The sequence below is a fragment of the Trichosurus vulpecula genome, chromosome 2, assembly GCF_011100635.1.
Source record: "Trichosurus vulpecula isolate mTriVul1 chromosome 2, mTriVul1.pri, whole genome shotgun sequence".
Taxonomy (NCBI): domain Eukaryota; kingdom Metazoa; phylum Chordata; class Mammalia; order Diprotodontia; family Phalangeridae; genus Trichosurus; species Trichosurus vulpecula.
This window is the reverse complement of record NC_050574.1, coordinates 40,764,134-40,786,646: the sequence shown is the minus strand read 5'-3', so window position 1 is coordinate 40,786,646 and position 22,513 is coordinate 40,764,134. Positions and strand designations below refer to the sequence as shown.

General features: G+C 40.6%; 1 protein-coding gene across 2 annotated transcripts in view; it reads right to left on the bottom strand.

The window, feature by feature from the left end:
* The window catches only part of LOC118836036 (carcinoembryonic antigen-related cell adhesion molecule 20-like), a 35,008-nt gene extending 13,007 nt beyond the window's left edge, over window positions 1–22,001 (bottom strand). For both annotated transcript variants that reach the window (XR_005009545.1, XM_036743379.1), the window contains exons 1-3: window positions 21,724–22,001; window positions 13,960–14,316; window positions 2,030–2,311 (exon numbers count right to left, since the gene is read on the bottom strand). Coding sequence is in view for 1 of the 2 variants with exons in the window: in XM_036743379.1 (XP_036599274.1) it covers window positions 2,030–2,311; window positions 13,960–14,316; window positions 21,724–21,775 (691 nt within the window). In the remaining variant the exon portion in view is untranslated. The remainder of the gene's footprint in view (window positions 1–2,029; window positions 2,312–13,959; window positions 14,317–21,723) is intronic.
* Between the last annotated feature and the right edge of the window lie 512 nt (window positions 22,002–22,513).

The following is a 22,513-nucleotide window of genomic DNA, read 5'->3' as shown; positions in this document are numbered from 1 at the left end:
ATGAAGATGACTCTTCCTGATTCCAAGCCCAGTGCTCTATGCATTATGGCGCCACCTAGTGGCCCTTTGGGGATAGATACAAAGACAAAAATCAATCCCTGGTCTCAAAAAGTTTCCTTCCATTCTCTCAAGGGAGATAGAGATAGAAATAAAGAGTTAGAGATCGAGATAAAGAGAGAGAGAGATAAAGAGTTAGAGATAGAGAGATAAAGAGTTAGATTAGAAAAAGAGAGAGATAAAGAGTTAGAGAAAGAGAAAGAGATAGCGAAAAAGTTAGAGATAGAGATAAAGAGTTAGAGATAGAGGTAGAGAAAAAGTTAGAGAGAGAGAGAGTTAGAGACAGAGATAAAGAGTTAGAGATAGAGAAAAAGTTAGAGAGAGAGATAAAAAGTTAGAGATAGAGAAAGAGAGATAGAGAAAGTGTTAGAGAAAAAGTTAGAGATAAAGAGAGAGACAGACAAAGAGAGAGAGTTAGAGAGAGAGATAAAGAGTTAGAGATAGAGAAAGAGCTAGAGATAAAGAGAGAGATAGAGAAAGAATAAAAGACAGAGAGATAAAGAGTTAGAGATAGAGAAAGAGTTAGAGAGAGATAAAAAGTTAGAGATAGAGATAAAGAGTTAGAGAGAGAGAGAAAGAAATAGAGAAAGAGTTAGAGAGAGATAAAAAGTTAGAGATAAAGAGTTAGAGTTAGAAATAAAGAGTTAGAGATAAAGAGAGAGATAGAGAGAGAAAGAATTAGAGAGATAAAGAGTTAGAGATAAAAAGTTTGAGAGAGATAAAAAGTTAGAGATAGAGATAGAGAAAGAGAAAGTGCTAGAGACAGAGATAGAGAAAAAGAGATAGAGAGAGAAAGAGAGAGAGTTAGAGAGAGAGATAAAGAGTTAGAGATAGAGAAAGAGTTAGAGAGAGAGAGATAAAGAGTTAGAGATAGAGAGTTAGACAAAGATAGATATAAATATATACACACATAAGCATGGAAGTATTCATAAAAGAGCAGCATCAATTAAAACTAGAAGGTCATCAAATTCAACTCCCTCATTTTTAGAAAATCAAAGCTAGGGGTTAAGTGGACTCACCTAGGGTCACACAACTAGTAAATATCTGAGACTGAGTTTGGATAAACCACTTTGGAGTGAGGCCAGGGAAGGGGAGGCCAGTATGCAGGAGGCAGGGGAGGGCATATAAGAAAGAGCCTCAAATCGGAGGTGGCATTTGGATTTAGTTTTGAAGGAAATCCCATATTCCAAGAGACCAAGGTGAGCAGGGACAGCTTAATCAAAGTCATGGAGATAGGAGATGGAATGTTGCATGTGAAGAATAAGAAAAATGCCCTTCAGTTGGGATGGCCACGGCTCCACTGACCCTAGATCTGCTGCCTAGCTGCCTGTTCCCTCCTGATTGGCCTCATCCCTTGGATGATGAATCTTGCACTCATAATCCAGGGCGAGTCTATCCCCCTGGGTCTGTACCCGGTCCTCGGGCAGCTGATCTCCTCCTGTGGACCTCTGTGGTCCCTAGCAATTTGCCACAGCCACCAATTGAAGTCACTTCCCAGGTGTGGCCACTCGTAATCTCCCGGAATCTCAGAGCCAAAGGGAATCTTAGCATTTTCCAGGGGAACTTGGACAAAATCCTTGAGGTCACCCCTGGTGAGATAAAGGTTGGAGTGGATGCTCCTTGAAGCTAGATTCAGACTCAGAAGACCTGGGATAAAATTCTGGCTCCGCCATTACTTACCACTGTGACCTTGCATAAGTTACTTCTTGACTTTCTTCTCTGAGGTAAGGTGGGGACACTGGAATAGATAACCTTTAAACCCCATGTCATGATCCTATGACCCCTCTGAGGTAATCTCCGGGTCTGAGATTCTGATCTGGGCCACCCAAACCCTGAACGAGAATCTCCTTTATTACATGCCTAACAAGTGGTCAGCCCCATGATGGGGACCTCACTACCTACTCAGTTCATGCTGCTGAGGAAAGATAAGAGGTCCAGGCTCAGGTTCTCAGAGGAAAGGGGAGACACTCACAGTAGACAATCAGGTTGATGCCATCACTGATCTGCAAGCCCACTGGATTCCAGACTTCACAGTGGTAGTATCCACTGTCCCCTCTGGTGACATTGTGAAAGGTGAGGGTCTTGTTATCTGAAGACAGGGACAGCTGTGGACTGGGTGGGAGGTCAGTATTATTCAGGAACCACCGGATGTTGACATCCTCATCATTGGTGTTACATGTGAACATCACCCAGCTCTGGAATTCAATGATGGAGCCCCCAGAATCCATGGTGATGGTGGGTTTTGATGGTATCACTGGAACAAAAGAGAAGGAGAGAGGTTGGCCCATTGTGTGAGGGGAGAGGGTGCACCCACATCCCACACAGTCAGTCAGTCAATAAACATTCATTAAGCTCCTACTATGTGCCAGGCACTGGGGATAAAAGGTAGCAAAAGATAGTCCCTGCCTTCACAGAGCTCAGTCTAATGGGGGAGAAAACATGCAAATGACTATGGACAAACAAGATCTATGAAGGATAATGGTGAGAAGGCACTGGAATGAAGGGGGACTGGGATGGTCTTTGTGGAGAAGGGAAGGTTTTATCTGGAACTTGAGGGACACCTCCTGGAAGGACTAGAGATCTGGCATGGGGTCACAAGAGCTTAAGACAAGAGGTCATTATACAGAGGGGGATACTAAGGCCCAGAAAACACCTGGCCTGCCCAGGGTCACACACAAGGAGAGCTGGGGTTGCCTCGCAATCACTCTAGGAGAGAGGTAGAGCAGGGTTATTGCCCCCATTTTATAGATACAGAAACTGAAGCCCACAGAAGTTAAGGCCAGAGTGTAGGGGTCAGAGTAGAGGAGGAAACTTGAGGCAGAGAGGTGAATCCATAGGATCGCAGAATGAGACCTTGGATTCATCCACTTTGGACTCAACTTATCAGGAAAGTTGATCTGATTTTGTGCCTAAATCTCTATTCCTTCCGCTCACTGTTTCTGGTTTTGCCTTCTGGGCCAAGCAGATCAAGGCTCCTTCCCTCCTCCACAAGACAGCCCTCAGCTCTCATGACACTACCATCCCAGTCCTTCCCTTCCCAAAACTGTTTTTGAATTGTTTTCAGTCATGTCTGACTCGCCATGACCCCACCTGGGGTTTTCTTGCAAGAGATGCTGGAGTGGTTTGTCATTTCCTTCTCCAGTTCATTTTACAGATGAGGAAACTGAGGCAATCAGCATTTAGTGACTTGCCCAAGGTCACACAGCTAGTAAGTGTCTAAGGTTGGATTTAAACTCAGCTCTTGCTGACTTGGCCCGGCACTCTATCCACTGTGCCACCTAAGTGCTCTTCTCCAGGCTCAACTTTCCCAATCCCTTCAGCCAATCCTCATGTTGGGATGAGGACTTAGAAGGTCTAACTCCCTTATTTTTAGAGAAATTGAGGCCTAGAGAGAGGTTAAGAACAAATACAAAAGATTTAAATTAATAATAATAGCATTTTTGTAACTTTTTAAAGTTTGAAAAGGGCTTTACAAATGTTACCTCATTTTTATCCTCACAACAATACTAGGAGGTAGGTGCTACTATTATCCCCATTTTACTGATGGGAAAACTGAGGAAGACAAGGGTTGAGTGACTTGTCCAAGGTCACATGGCTAGGAAGTGTCTAAGGCTAGTTTTGAACTCAGGTTTTCCTGATTCCAGGCCCAGGGCTCAGTCCACTGTACCACCAGTTGCTCAACAAGAGAATGGAAGAAAAAACTGACATTTCAGCCTGTGGTCTAAGGGTGTTCCAGATACCCTTATGGGTCCCCAAGATCCTTTCAATGAATCTATGAGGTCAAAACTAATTTCATAATAATATTAAGAGGCTTTAATTTCTAAAACAGGAAATATCAACAGAAATAGCCCACATAAAGAAAGGTTATGAGGGGAGGGGAGGAAAGTTGATAATTTTTAAGAGCAGAAGGAAGTCCTGAGTCCAAAAACTCAGAGAATTGCGAGTTTAGACAAGAAAAGCCATTAGAAGGTAGATCAAGACCTAGAGGGGAGCTTGGAAATCCTCAGAGGCAAGCTCCTTATTTCACAAATAAAGAAAAGGGTCCAGATAGATTCAGCGACTTGCCCCAGGTGATACACAGAAGTAAAAAGCTGAGCCAGGATTCAAAATCAGATCTTGTGACTCCTTTCTAGAGCCCCAAACCAAGGCCCTCCATGGCTTGGCCAAGGTCAAACAACCTGGCTCAAGGATCTGAGCCAGGACTTGAACCCAAGCCTCCTGATTCCAAGACAGAGGCTCATTCTACTGTGCCAAGCATGCCAAGGCAGCAGCCTGCTATGCTGGTGGCCTATCTTGCTCTGCAGCCTGACCCCACTGCTTACTAATTTTATGACCCTAGGCAAGTCTTCTCCTCTCATGACCAGGGCAGGGACCATGCTTTTGCCTTTCTGCATATCACTAGAGCTTAATACAGTGCCTAGAATATAGTAGGAGCTTATGTAATAAATGCTTATTGACTGACTGATTGACTCTCTGAACCTCAACTTCTTCAGCTGTGAAATGGGGATAAGAATGCTTATTATTTAAAGCCTAGGGCCTCCTTAATGACCATGCTTCATAAACAGTAAAGTACATCATAGTATAACAGGAAAAGCCCTAGATTTGCCACTTACTACCTGTGTGGCATTGAATGTACCCTTTCTCCCTCTTTCAGCCTCAAATTCTTCCTCCATTCAGTAAAGGGGTTAGCCTAGAAGGTCCTTTATTGCTCGAAATGCTGTGTGACCTTGAGTAAGTTACAGAATCATAGAATTACAGAGTGTGAGTTGGAAGGGACCTGAGTGACCCTCTAGAAAAATCCATATCCACTGGGACACACCTGACAAGTGGTGGTCCAGTCTCTTCTTGAGGACCAGCCAGGGAGGAGCTCACCCCCTGCACTTGGGGAGAGCTCTAATCAGGAGGAAATTTATTCCTGACACCACTCTTAAGTTGGGTTTAGGGTAACTTTGCCCTCATTTCTCCTAAATAATAAAAACCACAACAACAACATTTATATAGGGCTTACTCTGTGCCAGACACTATTCTAAATGCTTTATAATTATTATTTCATTTGGTCTTAACATCATCATAAGAATAGCATTTAGGGGGCAGCTAGGTGGCGCAGTGAGTGGAGTACCAGCCCTGGAGTCAGGAGGACCTGAGTTCAAATCCGGCCTCAGACACTTGATACATGTGTGTGTGTGTGTGACCTTGGGCAAGTCATTTAACCCCAATTGCCCTGACAAAATATAAAAATGAAAACAAAAATAAGAATAACATTTATATATTACCTCAAGGTCTGCAAATAAAGTGCTTTACAAATATTGTCTCAGTTTATCCTCACAACAATCCCAATGAGGAGTTGCCATTATTATCCCCATTTTACAGACAGGGAGAATGAAACACAGGAAAGTAAAGTGACCTTCCCAGGGTCATACAGTTAGGAAGTATCTGAGATCAAATTTGAAATCCAGTCTTCCGGATTCCTGGTCCAGCACTCGATCCACTGAGACACGTGGCTGCTAAATTCTGCCTAGATCCACCCTGTGGGTCAAAATCAAACTATTCTAATCCCTCATCCACATATCAGTCCATCAAAAGAGTGTCAGTAGTGTACAGTAGGGTACAGAGCCAAGATGGAGGACAGGATGGGATAGGCAGCAGACCAGGTAAACTCTCAACATTCCCCTCCGAACAACTTTAATTCCTCAAATTAATTTCAGGAATGGCAGAACCAATAAAAGGTCAGGGTGAAATATTTTTTCAGCCTGAAAAACTTAGGAAGTCCTGCAGAGAAGTTTGTACCACAGGGTGGAGGCCTATCCAGAATGCCTGCACACAGTAACAGAACCCAACTTTAACACAAAGTTCAAAGTGAAGAAATAGGCTAGGAAAATGAGCAAACAACAATAATAACAAAAATCAATTTGACCATAAAAAGCTACTACAATGGCAGGGAAGATAAAGACACAAACTCAGAAGAAGACAATAATGCAAAAAAAAATAGTTATAACCAAGAAAGATGCCAATTAGCTATAACCAAATAAGCCAAATAGCTATAACCAAAGAAAAATGTTAATTGAACCCAAGCCCAATAAGAATCCCTGGAAGAGTTAAAGAAAGAAATAAGAGTGGAAGAAGAAAAATTGGGAAAAGAAATGAGAGTGATGCAAGAAAATCATAAAAAGAGAATTAACGGCTTGGTAAAAAGAGGCACAAAAAATACTGAAGAAAATAACACATTAAAAAATAGAATTGACCTAATGGTAAAAAGAGACCCAAATGTTCACTGAAGGAAAGAACTCCTTAAAAAGCAGAATTGGTCAAATAGAAAAAGAGGTACAAAAGCTCATTAAAGGAAATAATTTCTTAAAAATTAGAATTGGGCAAGGGAAAGCTAATGACTCCATGAGAAATCAAGAAACAATAAAACAAAGTCAAAAGAATGAAAAAAATAGAAGAAAATGTGAATATCTCTTCAGAAAAAGAATTGATCTGGAAAACAGATTGAGGAGAGAAAACTTAAGAATTATTAAACTACCTAAAAGTCATAATCAAAGAAAGATTCTAGATGTATTTCAAGAAATTATAAAGGAAAACTTCTCCAATATCTTAGATCCAGAGAGTAAAACAGAAATTAAAAGAATCCACTAATGTCTTCCAGAAAGAAATTCCAAAATGAAAACTCCCAGGAATATTATAATCAAATTCCAGAGCTCACATGTCAAAGAGAAAATGCTTCAAGCAACAAGAAAAAATAATTCAAATATCATGAAGGCACAGTCAGGATCACACAAGATTTAGCAACTTCTACGTTGAGGGAGTAGAGTGCTTTGAATATGATATTCTGGAAGACAAAGGAGCTAGAATTACAACCAAGAATAACCCAAGTTTGGTCTTAACAAAAGTGAGTCCTTCAACGGAAAAAATGGATATTTAATGACATGAAGAACTTCTGAGCAATCCTGATGAAAAGACCGGATCTGAAAAGAAAATTTGACATTCAAACATAAAACCCAAGAGAAGCATAAAAAGGTAAACATGAGAGAGTAATTATAAAAGACTCAACAAAGTTAAACTGTGTACATTCCTATATGAGAAGATGAGATGTGTATCTCCTAAGAACTTTGTCGTTTGTGGTTGCTATTGTTATGTTAGTCGTTGCGGTCATGTCTGAATCTTTGCGATCCCAGTTGGGGTTTTCTTGACAAAGATACTGGAGTGCCATTTCCTTCTTTAGCTCATTTGACAGAGGAGGAAACTGAAACAAACAGGGTTAAGTAACTTGCCCAGGGTCACATAGCTAGTAATTGTCTAAGGCCAGATTTTAACTCAGGAAGATGAGACTTCCTGACTCCAGGCCTGATACTCTATTCACTGAGCCACCTAACTGCCCCAGACTAACATACTTAGTTGCCTACAAATTCAAATTTCAAAAGGTAAGATCTTTCATACTAGCATCCCATTGTAGCAGTGCAAAAGTACTGGAGTACTGCAACAAGATCCATTGTATCTTTTTAATTACATCTTTACCTGTCCCGGTTAGAGATCTGCCATGAAAGGAAGAAGCAGGGAGGTGGTTAATAACAGCATCAAAACTGGTCCTCTAAGGGCACAAAATGACTCAACATAAGTACAATAGGAAAAAGCATCCTTAATTCTCTCTGATTTCAGGTAAGAATCATAGTTAAAATTTGCAACAGCCAATCATGCAACCAACTTCCACCATACAATAGCCAGACTAGGGATTAATCAGGTGGGAGACAATCCTGTTCAAAAAGGAAATAACAAAATGGGGAAACCAAGTCAAGAGGAGTCTACCTTGGTCTCCACCAAGGTTGTCCCCTCCTCAACCTTTCCCAGGCATAGTCTGGGAATTGCCTATAGTAGTTCTCAGGCTAGACTCCATTGAGCAACTCATGGCATTTCCCTCAAATGGTGGATTGTCGACTTAATAATCATTCAGATAGATATACCTGAATTCAAAACTCAGAACAATATCAGATTACAGTCCCAAAAGATTTCAACTCAAAAAGCAAAGTTTCATTGATTGTAGCTTAGAGCTGGAAACAGCTATTATTGCTCTCGCGGTGTAATAAGTTAGTTAGCAATAGGAATTTACCAGGCCTTACATAAAAATATTCAATCAATATCCTTTTCTTCTTCTCTAGTTAAATCTCATACTGGTGTAAAAAATCAGTCAAAAGAAATCAAGAAAATAATTACATTCTGGACTTCCACATAGACAGTAATATACAATTGAGATAATTGAGTAATATACAACTGAGATAAACAGAGGTAAGATGACTTGTTTAAGGTCACACAGCTAACAAATTTCTAAGACAAGATTTTTGACTCAAGTTTTTCAGAGTCATGATTGTCTACATGCCAAATAGTTCGTGTAGATTGAACTGGGTTCTAATTTGCCACAATTATCCTATTTTGTTTCAGAACAAAATTTTGTTCAAACCAAATTTGGATTTTTAATCACTAGTGATAACATTTAAAACTTCAAATAATTTTTTTCTCAAGGATCATTAGTTGGCAGTACTTTGGAATGTAGTACCCATTGTTATCAATTACCTCAATTTCAAATATTCATGGTGACACTCCCAGCTCCCTATAACTATCCCTTTATTTCCTTTTAAATCACCAAAATAAATCAATTCCTTTTGTGTTCACAATCTAGCCTCCCTCTCACCCCCCTCCCCCAACACCCAAGAGTTTAACCCTGGGCAAGAGAAAAGAAGAGTCACTGCCATGGTACCTTTGCATTCCCATTCCCCTGCTTCAGAGCCCAGGAACTTCACACTGCTATTTTATTGCTGTACTTTCCATATAAACGCATAACATTTCTCATATCCTTCTAATCTCAAGAGATCAAAAACCTCCCTCAGCTCTCTCTTTGTAAAATTCCAAATCCCTGTTACTTTCAAACCCTATTTATCTGAACTTACTTCCTCTCTCTCTCCATCCCTCCAATGGACTTTGATTAAAGTCCTCAGAAAAGAATCTTTTTTGTTCTCCTTCCACATTCTGATCCAATACCGCTTCCTTACCTCGTTCTGTTTGCTCAGTTCCTGTAATCCTCATTTCTCAATCATATCCCAGACTATCTACAGAACTAATCTTCACTCCACTGAAGTTTTCCTTAACAGATTTCCTTACACATGACCAATTAATTACTAACTTTTACTCTATGATTTGCATAGTCTGTTACAAGTCAGGCAATTTAGCTACTAATTTACTCAAATAATTATTTCAAACTAGCTTCCATTCTGTTTGTTCTCTAGTAGGTTAAATCACCTCCTTAACTAGAACAATACATCTATCACTTCCAAAAGGGGGAGAGAGGCTTGTGCTGTTTGCTTCTAATCTTAATACTAGGTGTAAACTTCCAAAAAGCTTTTCAGATGTTTTTAGCAGAAATCTTTAAGCCATAACATGATATTACATCTCAGTTACAAATCCCAATGTCTAATTCATTTATAATGCCACCTTACAATTTTTCCTTAAGTTGTTTGCAGTCAGAAGCGGGTGCTGACAACCAGAGGTCTAATAAATCTGTAACTCAGACAGAACACAAGACAGGAAGCTTGAAGTGGCTTATATTTTCTGTTGAGGCACATGAGATGGGGGGTGGGGTGGGCAGAAGAGAGTTGTCTAAGTTCTCCCAGACCTAGCTAACATTTTCCAAATGCCTTATTTATTCAAATAGCAATTGTTGTTCAGTCATTTCAGTCATGTTCAACTCTTTGTCATCTCATTTAGGGTTTTCTTGGCAAAGATACTGAAGTGGTTTGCCCTATTCCAGTTCATTTTACAGATGAGGAAACTGAGGCAAACAGGGTTAAGTGACTTGCCCAGGATCACACAGCTAATAAGTGCCTGAGGCCAGATTTAAACTCAGGAAGATGAGTCCTCCTAACTTCAGACCCTGTATTCTATCCACTGCGGTGCCACCTAGCTGCCCTTCAAATAACAATTAAGGTCTGTTATATCATTCACAGAAGTAATACAAAGCATTTTTCCAAATTAAATTTTACTTACTCTTTAGTTGCTCCCTGATTTACACAAACTTTTTAAAATAATTATTAGGACAGTTAAAAGGAGGTTACATGGACAGAGAGCATGAACTTGAGTTGATTACGTTGGAATAATCATGACTGCTAACCATGAGCATTCCTCAAAGCTCTCTCCTGGTCCCCTTCTCTTCTTCCTCCATAATTTTTACCACTGAGGATCTCATAAGCTCCCATGGATTTAATTATTATCTCTAATGCTGACAATTCTCAAATCTACTTATTCAGCCCTAACTTTTTTGCTGACTTGTTCTAAATCCCAACTGGTCATTGGACATTTTGAACTGACTTTCTCACTTCTCTAATGCAGATCCTTATTATCTCATGCCTGGACTATTGCAGTAACCTGCTGATGGGTCTGCCTGCCTCAAGTCTCTCCTCTTTCCAATCCATCCACCATTTAGCTGTCACAGTGATTTTCCTAAAGCACAGGTCCTACCATGTCACCCCCAAACTCAATAAACTCTAGTTGCTCTATGTCTTCTACAGAATCAACTATAAAACACTCTTTTTAACCTTCAGAACCTTTAATAATCTACTCTGCCACCTTCCTAGTCTTCTTACACCTTATACCCTAATAGGTAACTCCTGGCTGCTCTCTGAACAAGACACCCTATCTCTCAGCTCCAGGCATTTTCTCTGGCACCACCCGTGTCTGGAACACTCTTCCTCCTCCACTCTGACTTCTGACCTCCATGGCTTCAAGTCTCAACTAAAATCTCACCTTCCACAGGAAGTCCTTTCCAACCCCTAGCACCTTCTCTTTCTTTGTTATTTCCCATTTATCCCGTAAATAGCTTGATTTGTGTATACTTCTTGCCACAAATATCCTTTACTTTCAGTGCTTTCAGAATTATAAATTACTTGAGGGTGGGATCTGTCTTTCGCCTTTTTTTGTATCCCTAGGGTTTAACATAGTGCCTGGCACACAATAAGTTCTTAATAAATTCTTACTGAGAAACTAAAAGAAATGAATAAATAATTGTGACATAGATTGTTATTCTCTGAAAATGATCGTACAATTATTTTTATTTTCACTTTATCCACTTAATAACTCATTATGTATAACATCGAATTGCAACACAGTCATTACATATGCTGAATAAATGATAAAATGAAATAAATAACAAATGTTAGCCAAAAAAACAAAATAAAAATCAGCCACAGTCAGGTGGGTTCATATCCTGGCTTTGGCACCTACTTCTTGGGTAAATAAACTTGGGCAAATCTTCACCTCACTGGGCCTCAGTTTCCCCCTCTGTAAAATGATGAATGGCTTCTAAAGTCGCTTCTAGCTCTTCATCTATAATGCTGTGAACTAGGATGAGACAACTAGGCCTTTGCCCCAGGGCACTGAAAGTAAAGGGTGGAGTCCTTCCCACAAAGTAGAAATAACCAAGCTAAGCACCTGGTAAACAAGAGTAATTACTTAAAATGGAAAGATACCAGGTAGTGAACTTCTTCCTCTGCCCCAGAGGCTCTTCCCTAGCCCAACCTCACCTTGCTTTCTTCTCTGCCTTCCCAATAGCAATCCTGTAGTATCCTGGGGTCTCCGCTGACTCTCACCTCCCAAAACATCAAATTGAGGGTGTCTTTGAGCCACTTGTCCCCAAGTGCTGGAGCTAATAATCCAGATTTGGCTGAAAAGAGGAAAGAAAAGGAGCAAACAGAGAAGAGGGAATGGGAGGGAACATCAGCGAGGGAAGCCAGCATCATGGCCAATCAAAGAGAAAAGCCAAGGAAGTGATTTAGGCAAGGACCACAGGATGAGTGTTTCTGGGAAAGAGAATACATATCCTGTGCATTGAAAAGCAAGGAAATTAATTTCATTGGACTCTCAGAAGTGAACACTGATCAATAGCAAGGAATTCCAGAATGGGTCAGAAATGTAATTTTAATTTTTAAAGAAATAACTACACAAATTTATAAGGTGAGAATATCATTGCAGAACATTAAACAAGTTGGAAATATCAATATGGACTCAATGCAGAGGTTCTCAACCTTTTTTATATCATGGACCCCCGAGGCAGTGTGGTGATGCTTATAGAGCCCTTCTCAAAAGCCTGCTTTTAAAAGCACAAAATGAAACAAATAGGATCACAAATTAAACCAATTCTATTGAAATGCAGCTTCCAAAATATTTTTGAAAAACTAATTTCGAGAACTTCAGCTTATGAACCCCTAGACTGGAGGAAGACAAAGTTGTTCTTTTTAAAAAGAAAAAGTATGACATACACAGATGGTTATGATGAGCAGAAATGTCTTCTTCTTATGTCTTCATTCTGTACTGGAATGTGCATATTTACATGCTGGTGCCCATTCATGATGGCTAAGATCACATGTGGAATCTACAATTGATTCGCAATGGGTATTCATAATTTTTTAACTGCTAGAATTGCTTAAATAGCTTTTTATAAAGAATTTGGAAATTCCAAATATAGTGGACCATCTTTTTTAATTGTTGTCATTCAGTCATTTTCACTCATGTCTAACTCTCCATGACCCCTTGTGGGGTTTTCTTAGCAAACATACTGAAGTGGTTTGCCAATTACTTCTCCAGTTCATCTTATACATGAGGAAGTGAGGAAAACTAGGTCTTGCCCAGAGCCACATAGCTAGTAAGTGTCTGAGGCCAGATTTGAACTCAGGAAGATGAGTTTTCATGACTCCAGACCCAGCACTCTATCTACTATGCCACTTAGCTGCCCCCATTTTAAAAACAAAGATTTTTTTTAATTCCTTCATATTTTTATTTTGTCATCAACTACATTTTTACTGACTATAGTAATTAATTCTTCTACCATTGATTTGATAAATGTGTCACTGACTCCCAAGAATATTTTTTAATAAATACAGCTAGGTTCTTATTTGTACAAATAATGAATCCTCTGAGATGTGTTTGAATTTGCACTGTTTGAAGTTGTAATTATGTCAAATATGTTCATTGGTTCCAGCCTCGTGGCAACATGTCATGCAAATTAAAATAATGCAACCACTACAAGAGGAATCCATTGTTTGTGCTCATTGGTGGAAACTAAGGCAGGCATCAGAGAGGAGATCTCAGACCTGCTACTTACTACCTATGGGACTCTAGGCAAGTCACTGAACATCCCTGGGCCTTAGTTTCCTCATCTATAAAGAGAGAGGGTAACTGACCCAATAACCTGTAAGGTCCCTTTCAGACAGTCCGGAGCAAAGTCAGAATTTGAACCCCAGTCCTCCAGCTCCAAGTCCAGCATTCTTTCTACTACCCCACAGTGAACTAACAGAACCACCAGAGTCTACCTGGTCATTCCATCAAGATCCTTTCCTTTGAACATTCATCTTGCCTACGAAATTCCTGTTCCCTGGCCAAGGTCCTGATATTAAGGAAATACACTTCCTTTACAAAGGAGAATTTTAGCCCCTCGATTTGTGGCTTCAACTGAGCATATGACCTCTTTCCTGGAGGATTCTTCATCACCACTCTGCACCTTCCTACATTTCCCCCCTCTCCTTCATCCTCCCAGGGATTGGAGGCTGGACCCTTTGGAGGATAGGACACATCCCTGCTTCTCCTATTCCACCCCTTATATGATTTGTATGACTATACTCTTAGTCTTACTACTCCCCCGTGCAACTCCACTGAATCTGGTCCCAGTATCAGTGACAGCTGTGACAACTTTGCTTTTGAACTCAAATGTTCTGACTCTGAGACTTCACACTTTCTACAAAAGCAGGGCAACTATCAAGGGATAGAAATAGATGTGAAGAAAGAAGGATCTCCCCTGTCAACCAAAAAAAACCCAAATCTCTTAGATGCCATGGACTCCAGCTCCAACTATAGAGAGATTCTTACCATAGACTCGAAACCCTTGTGTTGCCGACTTCAGCTCACCATCTTTGTAGTTTACAAGGACAGTGTAGTTTCCAGAGTCAGTCAATTGGACTCCCTTAATGATGAGGGAACCATTGGATGGCAGGAACTCCTGACTGGTGAATGCAGGGCCTGTGGTCACTGTCTCTGTCTCAGTATCATAGGCTAGGATGCTCCTCACAAAACCTATCCCTTGAAACCAGGTGATACTGATATAACTTCCCTCCTGGACACCATGGAGGGAGAGAAGGACATCGTCTCCCACGACAGCGATGGATGGTTGGGGGATGATGGTGAGCTGGGCAGCACCTGGAAGGCTCCATGAGGTAAGGAGAGAAGCTGGGAGAGGGGAAGGAGACAAAGAGACCCATGAGACTCATTGAACAAGGACAGGGCCACATCATCAACCTACAGTGGGAGCTTCCTTTGAGATGGAGAACTGTGCCTAGGGAAGCTGAAGGAGGGAAGCAGGACGTAGCTTTTTGGAGACATTCTGTGTGGGGGTGCACATGTGAGATTTCACGTGTGTGTGTCTTGTCTATGCCTGGCTTGGCTGTAGTTGGTCTGAACGATAAACCTGGCCCTGAATTAGAATCCCAGTTCTGCCACTGATACCTTAAAAGCTTCAGACAAGTCACATCACCTCTCTGGGCCTTGGTTTCCTTAACAGTAAAATAACGAAGGGCTGAGCTCCAAGATATTGTCCAGCTCTTAATATGCTCCCATGTGAATGATAAATCATTACAGAAGATCTTCCATATTATAGTGTAAGCCTGGCTTTTCTTCCTTCCCCCATCCCCCAGCTCCTGCAAGATCTTTAGACTTTCCGGCTTGGAATAAAGAATGAACCTCTCAGACATTCCTCTCTGGCTGATAGGCCCAAACAAAGAGTTGAATACTCTTCCACTAGGAGACAGATAGGTCTTGAACAAAGGACAGGAAATTCTGAAACTGCTTCTTGAGGACCTAGCCAGTTCTCAAAACCAAAATGATTGATAAGATCTTCCCCTCCTGAGGGGAGTGGCTACCCTCTGGGGGGGGGGGGGACTTTCTTTGTTCAGCTCCTTATAAAAGTCTCCAAGTGGGAGAGGTTCATTGGGGATCTCACCTATGAGGATCAGTTTCCCTCTCAGGCTTTGATCAAGCTGGGCTGTGTAAACCGGGACGCCCTTCCCCCCAGCTTTGAGAGGATCAAGTGCTGGAGTTCCCCCAAGAGGTGATGAATCTATGTTGTTTGTGTCTTTGTCTTTGTTGTGTTAACTGTGTTTGTTAGAGTATTTCCTCTGTCTTTCAATAAAAACCATGTTCTGTCGGGAGTGTGCTTTATTGCCAGTGTGAATCCAAATCCCAACCTAACTTAGCTTAACCGAACACCATGAGACGCTCCTATGATCATAATCTTCAGGAAAGGCCCTTTCCCAAGATGCTCTCATTTTACTATACTATGAAATGATGGGGGATGGGAGATGGGAAAGGAAATAGGTTTCTAAGGACCCTCCCAATTCTGACATTCTTTGTTTTTAAGTCTATTCCAGATCTCACATTCTATGTCCTAGGGCCTCTTCCAGGGAGACAATTATCTGTCCTAAGGCCATTCCTAGCTCTGACATTCCAAGTTGTAAAGTCCCTCCCATCTCTGACACTCCCTATTTTAAGGGCCCTCCCAGCTCTGACATTCCCTATCTTAAAGTCCCTCCCAGCTCTGACATCCCCTCTTCTAAGGGTCCTTGCATCTCTGACATTCCCTCTTCTAAGGCCCTCCCAGCTCTGACAGCCTATGTTCCGTATCTAAGGGATCTTTTGGCTCTGACGGTTTAAGGTCCTCTGATTCTATGCACAAACAGAATCCAATAAATCACAGAACATCGGATGCCATTGCTGGATGATACCCCCAAACCCAGAACACAGAATTTTGATCTAGAAGGGAAAATGCAAAGCCTTTTATTCCAAACCCCTTGTTTGATAACGGGAAAAGCTCAGACCCAGAAAGAGAAACTAGTTTGTCCAAAGTCAGATTCTTGGAGAGAGAGAAGAGAACCCACTAAGAGTGAGAGTGAGGAAAGGCTCGAAAGAACTGACCTTGGGACTTTGGAACCCCTCCTCTTCAACAGGACTCAATGGATGTCTATAAATCAGACAGCTAGTGTGTGCCAGGCCCACACATCTTAATGACCTCTGTGGGGCCACAGCAGGGCCCAGAGGTGATGAATGATCCCAAAGGCTCTGCCAGTGGACCCCAAGTCATGCCACACCCAGTGGAGCTCAAAAGGCCTCCTGTCTGGGCCCTGCAATGGCCAGTGTGCTCATCCTCCAAGAACAAACCTGACTAAATTGAGGGGTGAGGAAAGAGCTCAGCATCAGGAGCCCTACAGAATGATAGCACTGCAGCCCACAGCAGCTTAGATAAAATAGAGCAGGGCAGTTAGTGCACTGGGCCTGGAGTTTCAGCCCCACCTTGGCCACTCTTTCCCATAGCCTTAATCTTCCTATCTATATAAGGGGATAGTAATACCGGAAGTATTCATTCCTGTTTGGAGAAAAAGCCTACGGTCAGCAGATCTACCCTTGGAAGGAAGGAAAGGAAAGAAACAAGTATTTATCAAATGCCTACTATGTGCCAGGCACTAAGCGTTTACAAAGATTATCTCATTTGATCCTCATAACAACTCTGGGAAGTAGGTAATAAGATTATCTTCATTTTACAAATGAAGAAATTGAGGCAAACAGAGTTAAGTGACTTACCCAGGGTCACACACCTATTAAGGGTCTGAGGCTGGGTTTGAATCAGGTCTTTCCGACTCTGTGCTCTGTGGTGCCCCACAGCTGCCTTTGAATGCGAAGGATTCGGGGGACTTATCTAGATTTGAAAACAGCTGGACATCTATCAGGACAATTCAAGAATTCAGAAAAGCAAAAGGAAACAGTGGGCAATGGTGATCTTCTATGGTCCTTGACTTGACTTACATACATACACTTAGCATCTAAATCACCCAATCATACCTGCAACTAGGACACAGTGTCAGGTCCGGGCTCTGGTTACTAGGGATTGACCGTCCACTCTCTTCCACAAATACCATTTAAAGGGATGCAGGGAGAGGGTCCCACCATGTGTTTGCCTTGAGCCCTGACCCAAGCCCTCCCAAGAATGCCTCTCATGATTGGGTCAGATAAAGGATGAGAACAGAAATATTCCTCTATCTATCCCTGCAACTCACCCAATTCCCTACCTATATCAGCCTTTTTTTCCCCTAAGTAGATCCAGGAAAAGGCCAAACCCTACCACATGTTCAAAGAAAGGCAGAATCATAGAGTCTTCTAAGTATGGAATCTTGGAGTCAAAAATCACAAGATGCTAGGACCAGAATCATAGAATGTTAGAGGTAAAATCATAGAATCAAAATCATAAATCTTAAACTCAAAGAATCTCAAAATATTAGATCATAATGGCAGAATCTTTGAGCTGGAAGATCTTTAAACAGTTATCTAATCCCATCTTAAATTAATTAAAATTAAAATATAATTTAAGTTTATTTGTTAAATTTTTCTAAAATTAAATTTAAAATTAGATGTATTTCAAACAGCTATTTACTATAATTATTATATTTGATTAGAATTAAAATATGGAAAATTAAATTATTATTAAAATTAGAATATAATAAATTAAGAGGAAATAGAGACCCAGAGAAGGGAACTGTCTGGCACAGAGCTGCAAATTAACTTGTATCAATGCCAGAGCCAAGAGCAACACCCATATCTCCTGACTCACAGACCTGGGCTCTTTCTTATGCCTTATACTCAATCATTTCCACTCTTCCCCCCAAATCAGCTTTCTCATAGTATGACCATTCTACCAGAAGACCAAATCAGACTCTTTCTCTTTCTGTCTTTACTCCTGAGACCTTCCCATCTCCTTGAGCCTGAAAGTGGGGAGAAAATTCTGGAAGGTGATGGAGAAGGTCAGAAAACTTTCAGCTCTCCAAATTTCTTCCCCCACAAAAAAAAAGGGACAGAACATCACCTCGAAGCAGCGGAAATAAACAGGAGTAAAGCAGTTGTCCTCCTAGAACAATTTAAGAAGACTCCAGGAAAGACCTGACCTCTAGCAGCCTGAGGTTTGGCCTGAGTGAAGTGCAAACACTTCCAGGTCAACTTTGCAAAATCAACAAACATCCAGCCCTGGGGGCAGCTGGGGTAGGAAAGCAGCCTTAGCCTTAGGAAGGTTCATCTCCCAGACAATGTGGGGGTCTGACAGGTGAGGAGGAGAAGAATGAAGGACCTTCCACAGTTGAGGGATGCATGCACAGATGTGCTGACCAGGCCCATCCTGGGATGTGGCTACAGAAGAGAAGGAGCTGCCATACACCTGGTGAAGGCAGTAGCAGAGGGGCAGAGACTCTCCTGGCTGAGGGCACTTGAAGGAGAGCAGAGTCCCTGGTTTCATTTCCACAGCAGAGAAGACAGCTGTAGTGTGCAGCCACCAGAGGAACCATAGGGAGCAAGATCATTTGCAGGACAACATGGCTGGAGCCCCAGCTGTGGCTTAGAAGCAGAAAGGAGAGCCCAAGGTTGAGACCTGGAAACAGACCTCAGAAAACAATAGTAAGAAGGACCTGAGGCCTGGGACATTATTCCCCATACCTTGGGACTAGAACTTGATCATGCTAATAGATGCTAAAAACAAAAAGAATGAATGAACGAAAATGAGTAAGCAAAGGAGAAAGAGCCCAACCATAGAGAGCTACTATGGGGATAGAGAAGATCTGGGTTCATATTCAGAAAAAGAAGATAGTGAAGCTTAAAAAGCCATTCCTTTTTCAATGAGAAACATCAAATGGGCTTCTTGGAAGAACTTAAAAAGGACTTTAAAAATCAAATGAGAGAAATTGAAGAAAAGTGAGAAAAATAAGAGCAATCCAAGAAAATCAAGAAAATTATGAAAAGAAAGTCAACCAATTTGAAGTAGAGAATCAAAAACTTAATGAAGAAAATAATTCCTTGAAAACTAGAATTGGGCAAGGAAAGCTAATGATGTTCTAAGACACCAAAAAATCTTAAAACAAACTCAAAAGAATGAAAAAACAGAAGAGAAAAGGAAACAGTGCATCAGATAAACAACCAGTCTGGAGAACAGATTGAGGAGAAAGAACATAAGAATAGTCAGACTACCTGAAAATTACAATTAAAAAAAGAATCTTGATATGATATTACAAGAAATTATCGAGAAAAATTGCCCTGAAGTTCTAGAACAAGAAGGCAAAGTAGAAATAGAAAAAATCTCTTGATCATCACCTGAAAGAGATCTCAAGAAGAAAATTTACAGGAGTACCAGAGCCAATCTTCTCATCAATGAAAGGTTCAAAGCCAGCTCCAAAAGACTCATGATGGAAAAAGCTATGCACATCCAGAGAAAGAATTATGGAGTCTGAATGCAGATTGAGGCAAACTATTTGCTCTCTCTTTTTTCCTTCTTTTTTGTTTTCATTTTTTCTTTCTCATGATTCATTCCATTGGTTATAATTCTCCTTTACAACTGGACTATTACGTAAATAAGTTCAATGTGAAGGTATATGTAGATCTATATCAAATTATGTGCCATTTGGGGGGAAGGGAGGGAGGGAAAATTTGGAATTCAAAAACTTGTGGAACTGAGTGTGTAAACTAAAAGTAAAAAATAAATTTATAGAAAACAAATACCATAGCCAAGTTTCAAAGCTCCCAGGTTAAGGATAAAATATTGGAAGCAACAAGAAAAAAACAAATTAAAAATCATGGAGCTATAATAAGGATGACACAAGACCTAGCAGCTACTACATTGAAGGACCATAGGCATTAGAATACTGTATTTCATAGAGCAAAGGAGTTGGGGTTACAAATTGTTTACTTCTCATATGTGAAAATATTAGCGTACTCTTATAATTGTCATCATTATTTGGATAGTTTGAAAGGAAGGTGTAGGCTGAGCTGAATATGATGGGGTGATTCTAAAAAAAACTGTATAGGGAAAGATAAAAAGGAGAAATTATCTCATACAAATGAGGCATAAAAAGAAAAACTGACAGAGAACAAACTAGTGGGGGGGAGTAGTGCTGCAACCTTAATCTCATTGGGAATGAGTTAAAGAGCAAGCCACATACATATATATATTATATATATATATATATATAGAGAGAGAGAGAGAGAGAGAGAGAGAGAGAGAGAGAGAGACAGAGAGAGAGACAGAGAGAGAGACAGAGAGAGAGACAGAGAGAGACAGAGAGAGAGAGACAGAGACAGAGAGACAGAGAGAGAGAGACAGAGAGAGAGAGAGACAGAGAGAGAGAGAAGGGTATAAAAGTCTTATAAAATTCTTATAAATTCAGAAAGAAATAAGAGGGCAAGGGGATAGGGTTGGGGGAGAGGATAAGAAAGACTCTTAGAGGGGTAGGTAGGTTAAGGAATAGGGGCAAGGTAGCAGGTAAAGCAGAAGACTGAGGAGTGAATATGGTAAATAGGGTGAGAAAGATAGTAAGGAAAAATGGGAAGGAGGAAAAAAACAAATCTTTTTTGTTCTGTGAAGTTTGGATTCAATCAAAGGGCCACACTTGAGGACCTAGAGGGCCACATGTGACTTCGAGGCTGCAGATTCCCCATCCCTCAGTCCTAGACAGCATAAAATACCTGAGTGTATACCTGCCAAAACAGACACAGGAACTATATGAACATAAATATAAAACACTTTTTATACAAATAAACTCAGATCTAAATAAAGTAATATTTATTGTTCATGGGGTAGGTAAAGCCAATATAATTTTTAAAATGATAATTTTGCCTAACTATTTATTCAATGTTATCCCAATTAAGTCACTAAAAATAATTTACTGATTTCGAAAAAATAATAACAAAGTTTATTTGGAAGAATAAAAAGTCAGGCGCTTCAAAGAAGACAGAGGGAAAAGATGAGAAGGAAGTTGATTTAGCAGTATCAGATCTTATATTATAAGGCGAGAGCATTGTTGAAGTGTAAAAAGGGTAATTGCAATTATTTTAAATTAAAATTTTCCTGTATAAATAAAACCTATGTAACCAAGAATAGAAGGAATGCAGAAAATTGGGGGAAAGCTTTCATAGACAATCTCTCATATTGTGATCGTGTTGGGATGTCGCTGGGTTGTGGGAAGTGATGAGCTGGTTGATTTAGAAAAACATGGAGCCTTGGACTTATGAAGGAAGATGGTCTCCACCTTCAGAGAAACAGATTATAGGAGGAAACAAGCAGAGTACAGTCTTACATATATGTGTCTGAGTTCATATGTGTATATAAGTGTATGTTTATAGATATCTATGTATATGTGTGTATATGTGTGTATGTGTATACATATATAGATATAGATATGGATATGGATATGGATATAGATATAGATCCATGCTTAATTGTAGCCTTCTTTAGGGTGGTGGGGGGAGGGAGGGGAAAAAAATAAAGTAAAAAGTGCACAGCAGAAAACAAAAGAAAACCAGCAAGGAAGCAAAGAAAAATTGGGCAGCTTTGAAAACAGTGTATAGTATTTATTATATAGGTTTTCTTAAAATGAAAATTTGTTGTTTTATATTGAATTCTCTCTAATGGTCTGCTGTGTAGATGGCAATTTTTTCTTTTCTCATTTTGTCTTTAAGTTTAAAATTTTTAAAATTTACAAAAAAAAAAATTTTTTAAGAGAATGATAGTTAACCCCTCCCCCTCCCACTTTCCCAGGCTTTAATCTCTCTCACCTGTGAGCAGAAATCTCTCCCAGGAGCTGAAGCCCCTGTGGGGAATATCCATGAGATCCGACACCAAGTTCTGCCCTACCTCACTCTCTTGGAGTAGCTGATTAAAGATGGGCAAAGGTTTGGAATCTGGTCCTCACACCAGCCCTAATACATTCCCTATCCCAAGCCACCAGGAAGTGTCTCCCAACTTTTATTCCTTCTCTGTCTCTGGAGGGGATGAGATCACTTTTCCTCTATTTCTTGGTTCATTCCTTTCCCTTCTTAAAGAGTTTTATGGGCTTGGACTTTAGCTCTGGCTCTGCCCCTGCAGGTCACTGTGGTTTCCTGCCTTGGGTCACTCAGTTCCTCCCACAGCCCTCCCCTTTCACCTCTCATTGGACTTACTCACAGGGCAGGGAAGAGCACGGAGATAGGGCAGAGAGCTTTGGGGAGGTGGAGCTAACTAAGTTACCTTCTGAGTTTTCCCTGAGGCAGAAAAGCAGAAGTTTTGGCCATAGGCCAGGTAAACTTAAGTTAATTATTTACTTTCTCTGATAATATGTAATGCAATAACAATTTTTATGGATTTGTGAACTTACGGTAATAGACATTCCCTCCATCTGCCTATCACAGCTCTTTCATAACATCTCCTCTGGGGCACTCCACCAATATTCACCAGCACTCAGACATACTGCTTTGGTCCCCAGAGGAGTGACTACTACCTTGGGTTCTAGAAATAATCCTATGGGGATAATATGTATTACTAACACTAGAGCTCTTGAGCCCCCACTGGTGTGCTTACCATTAGCAA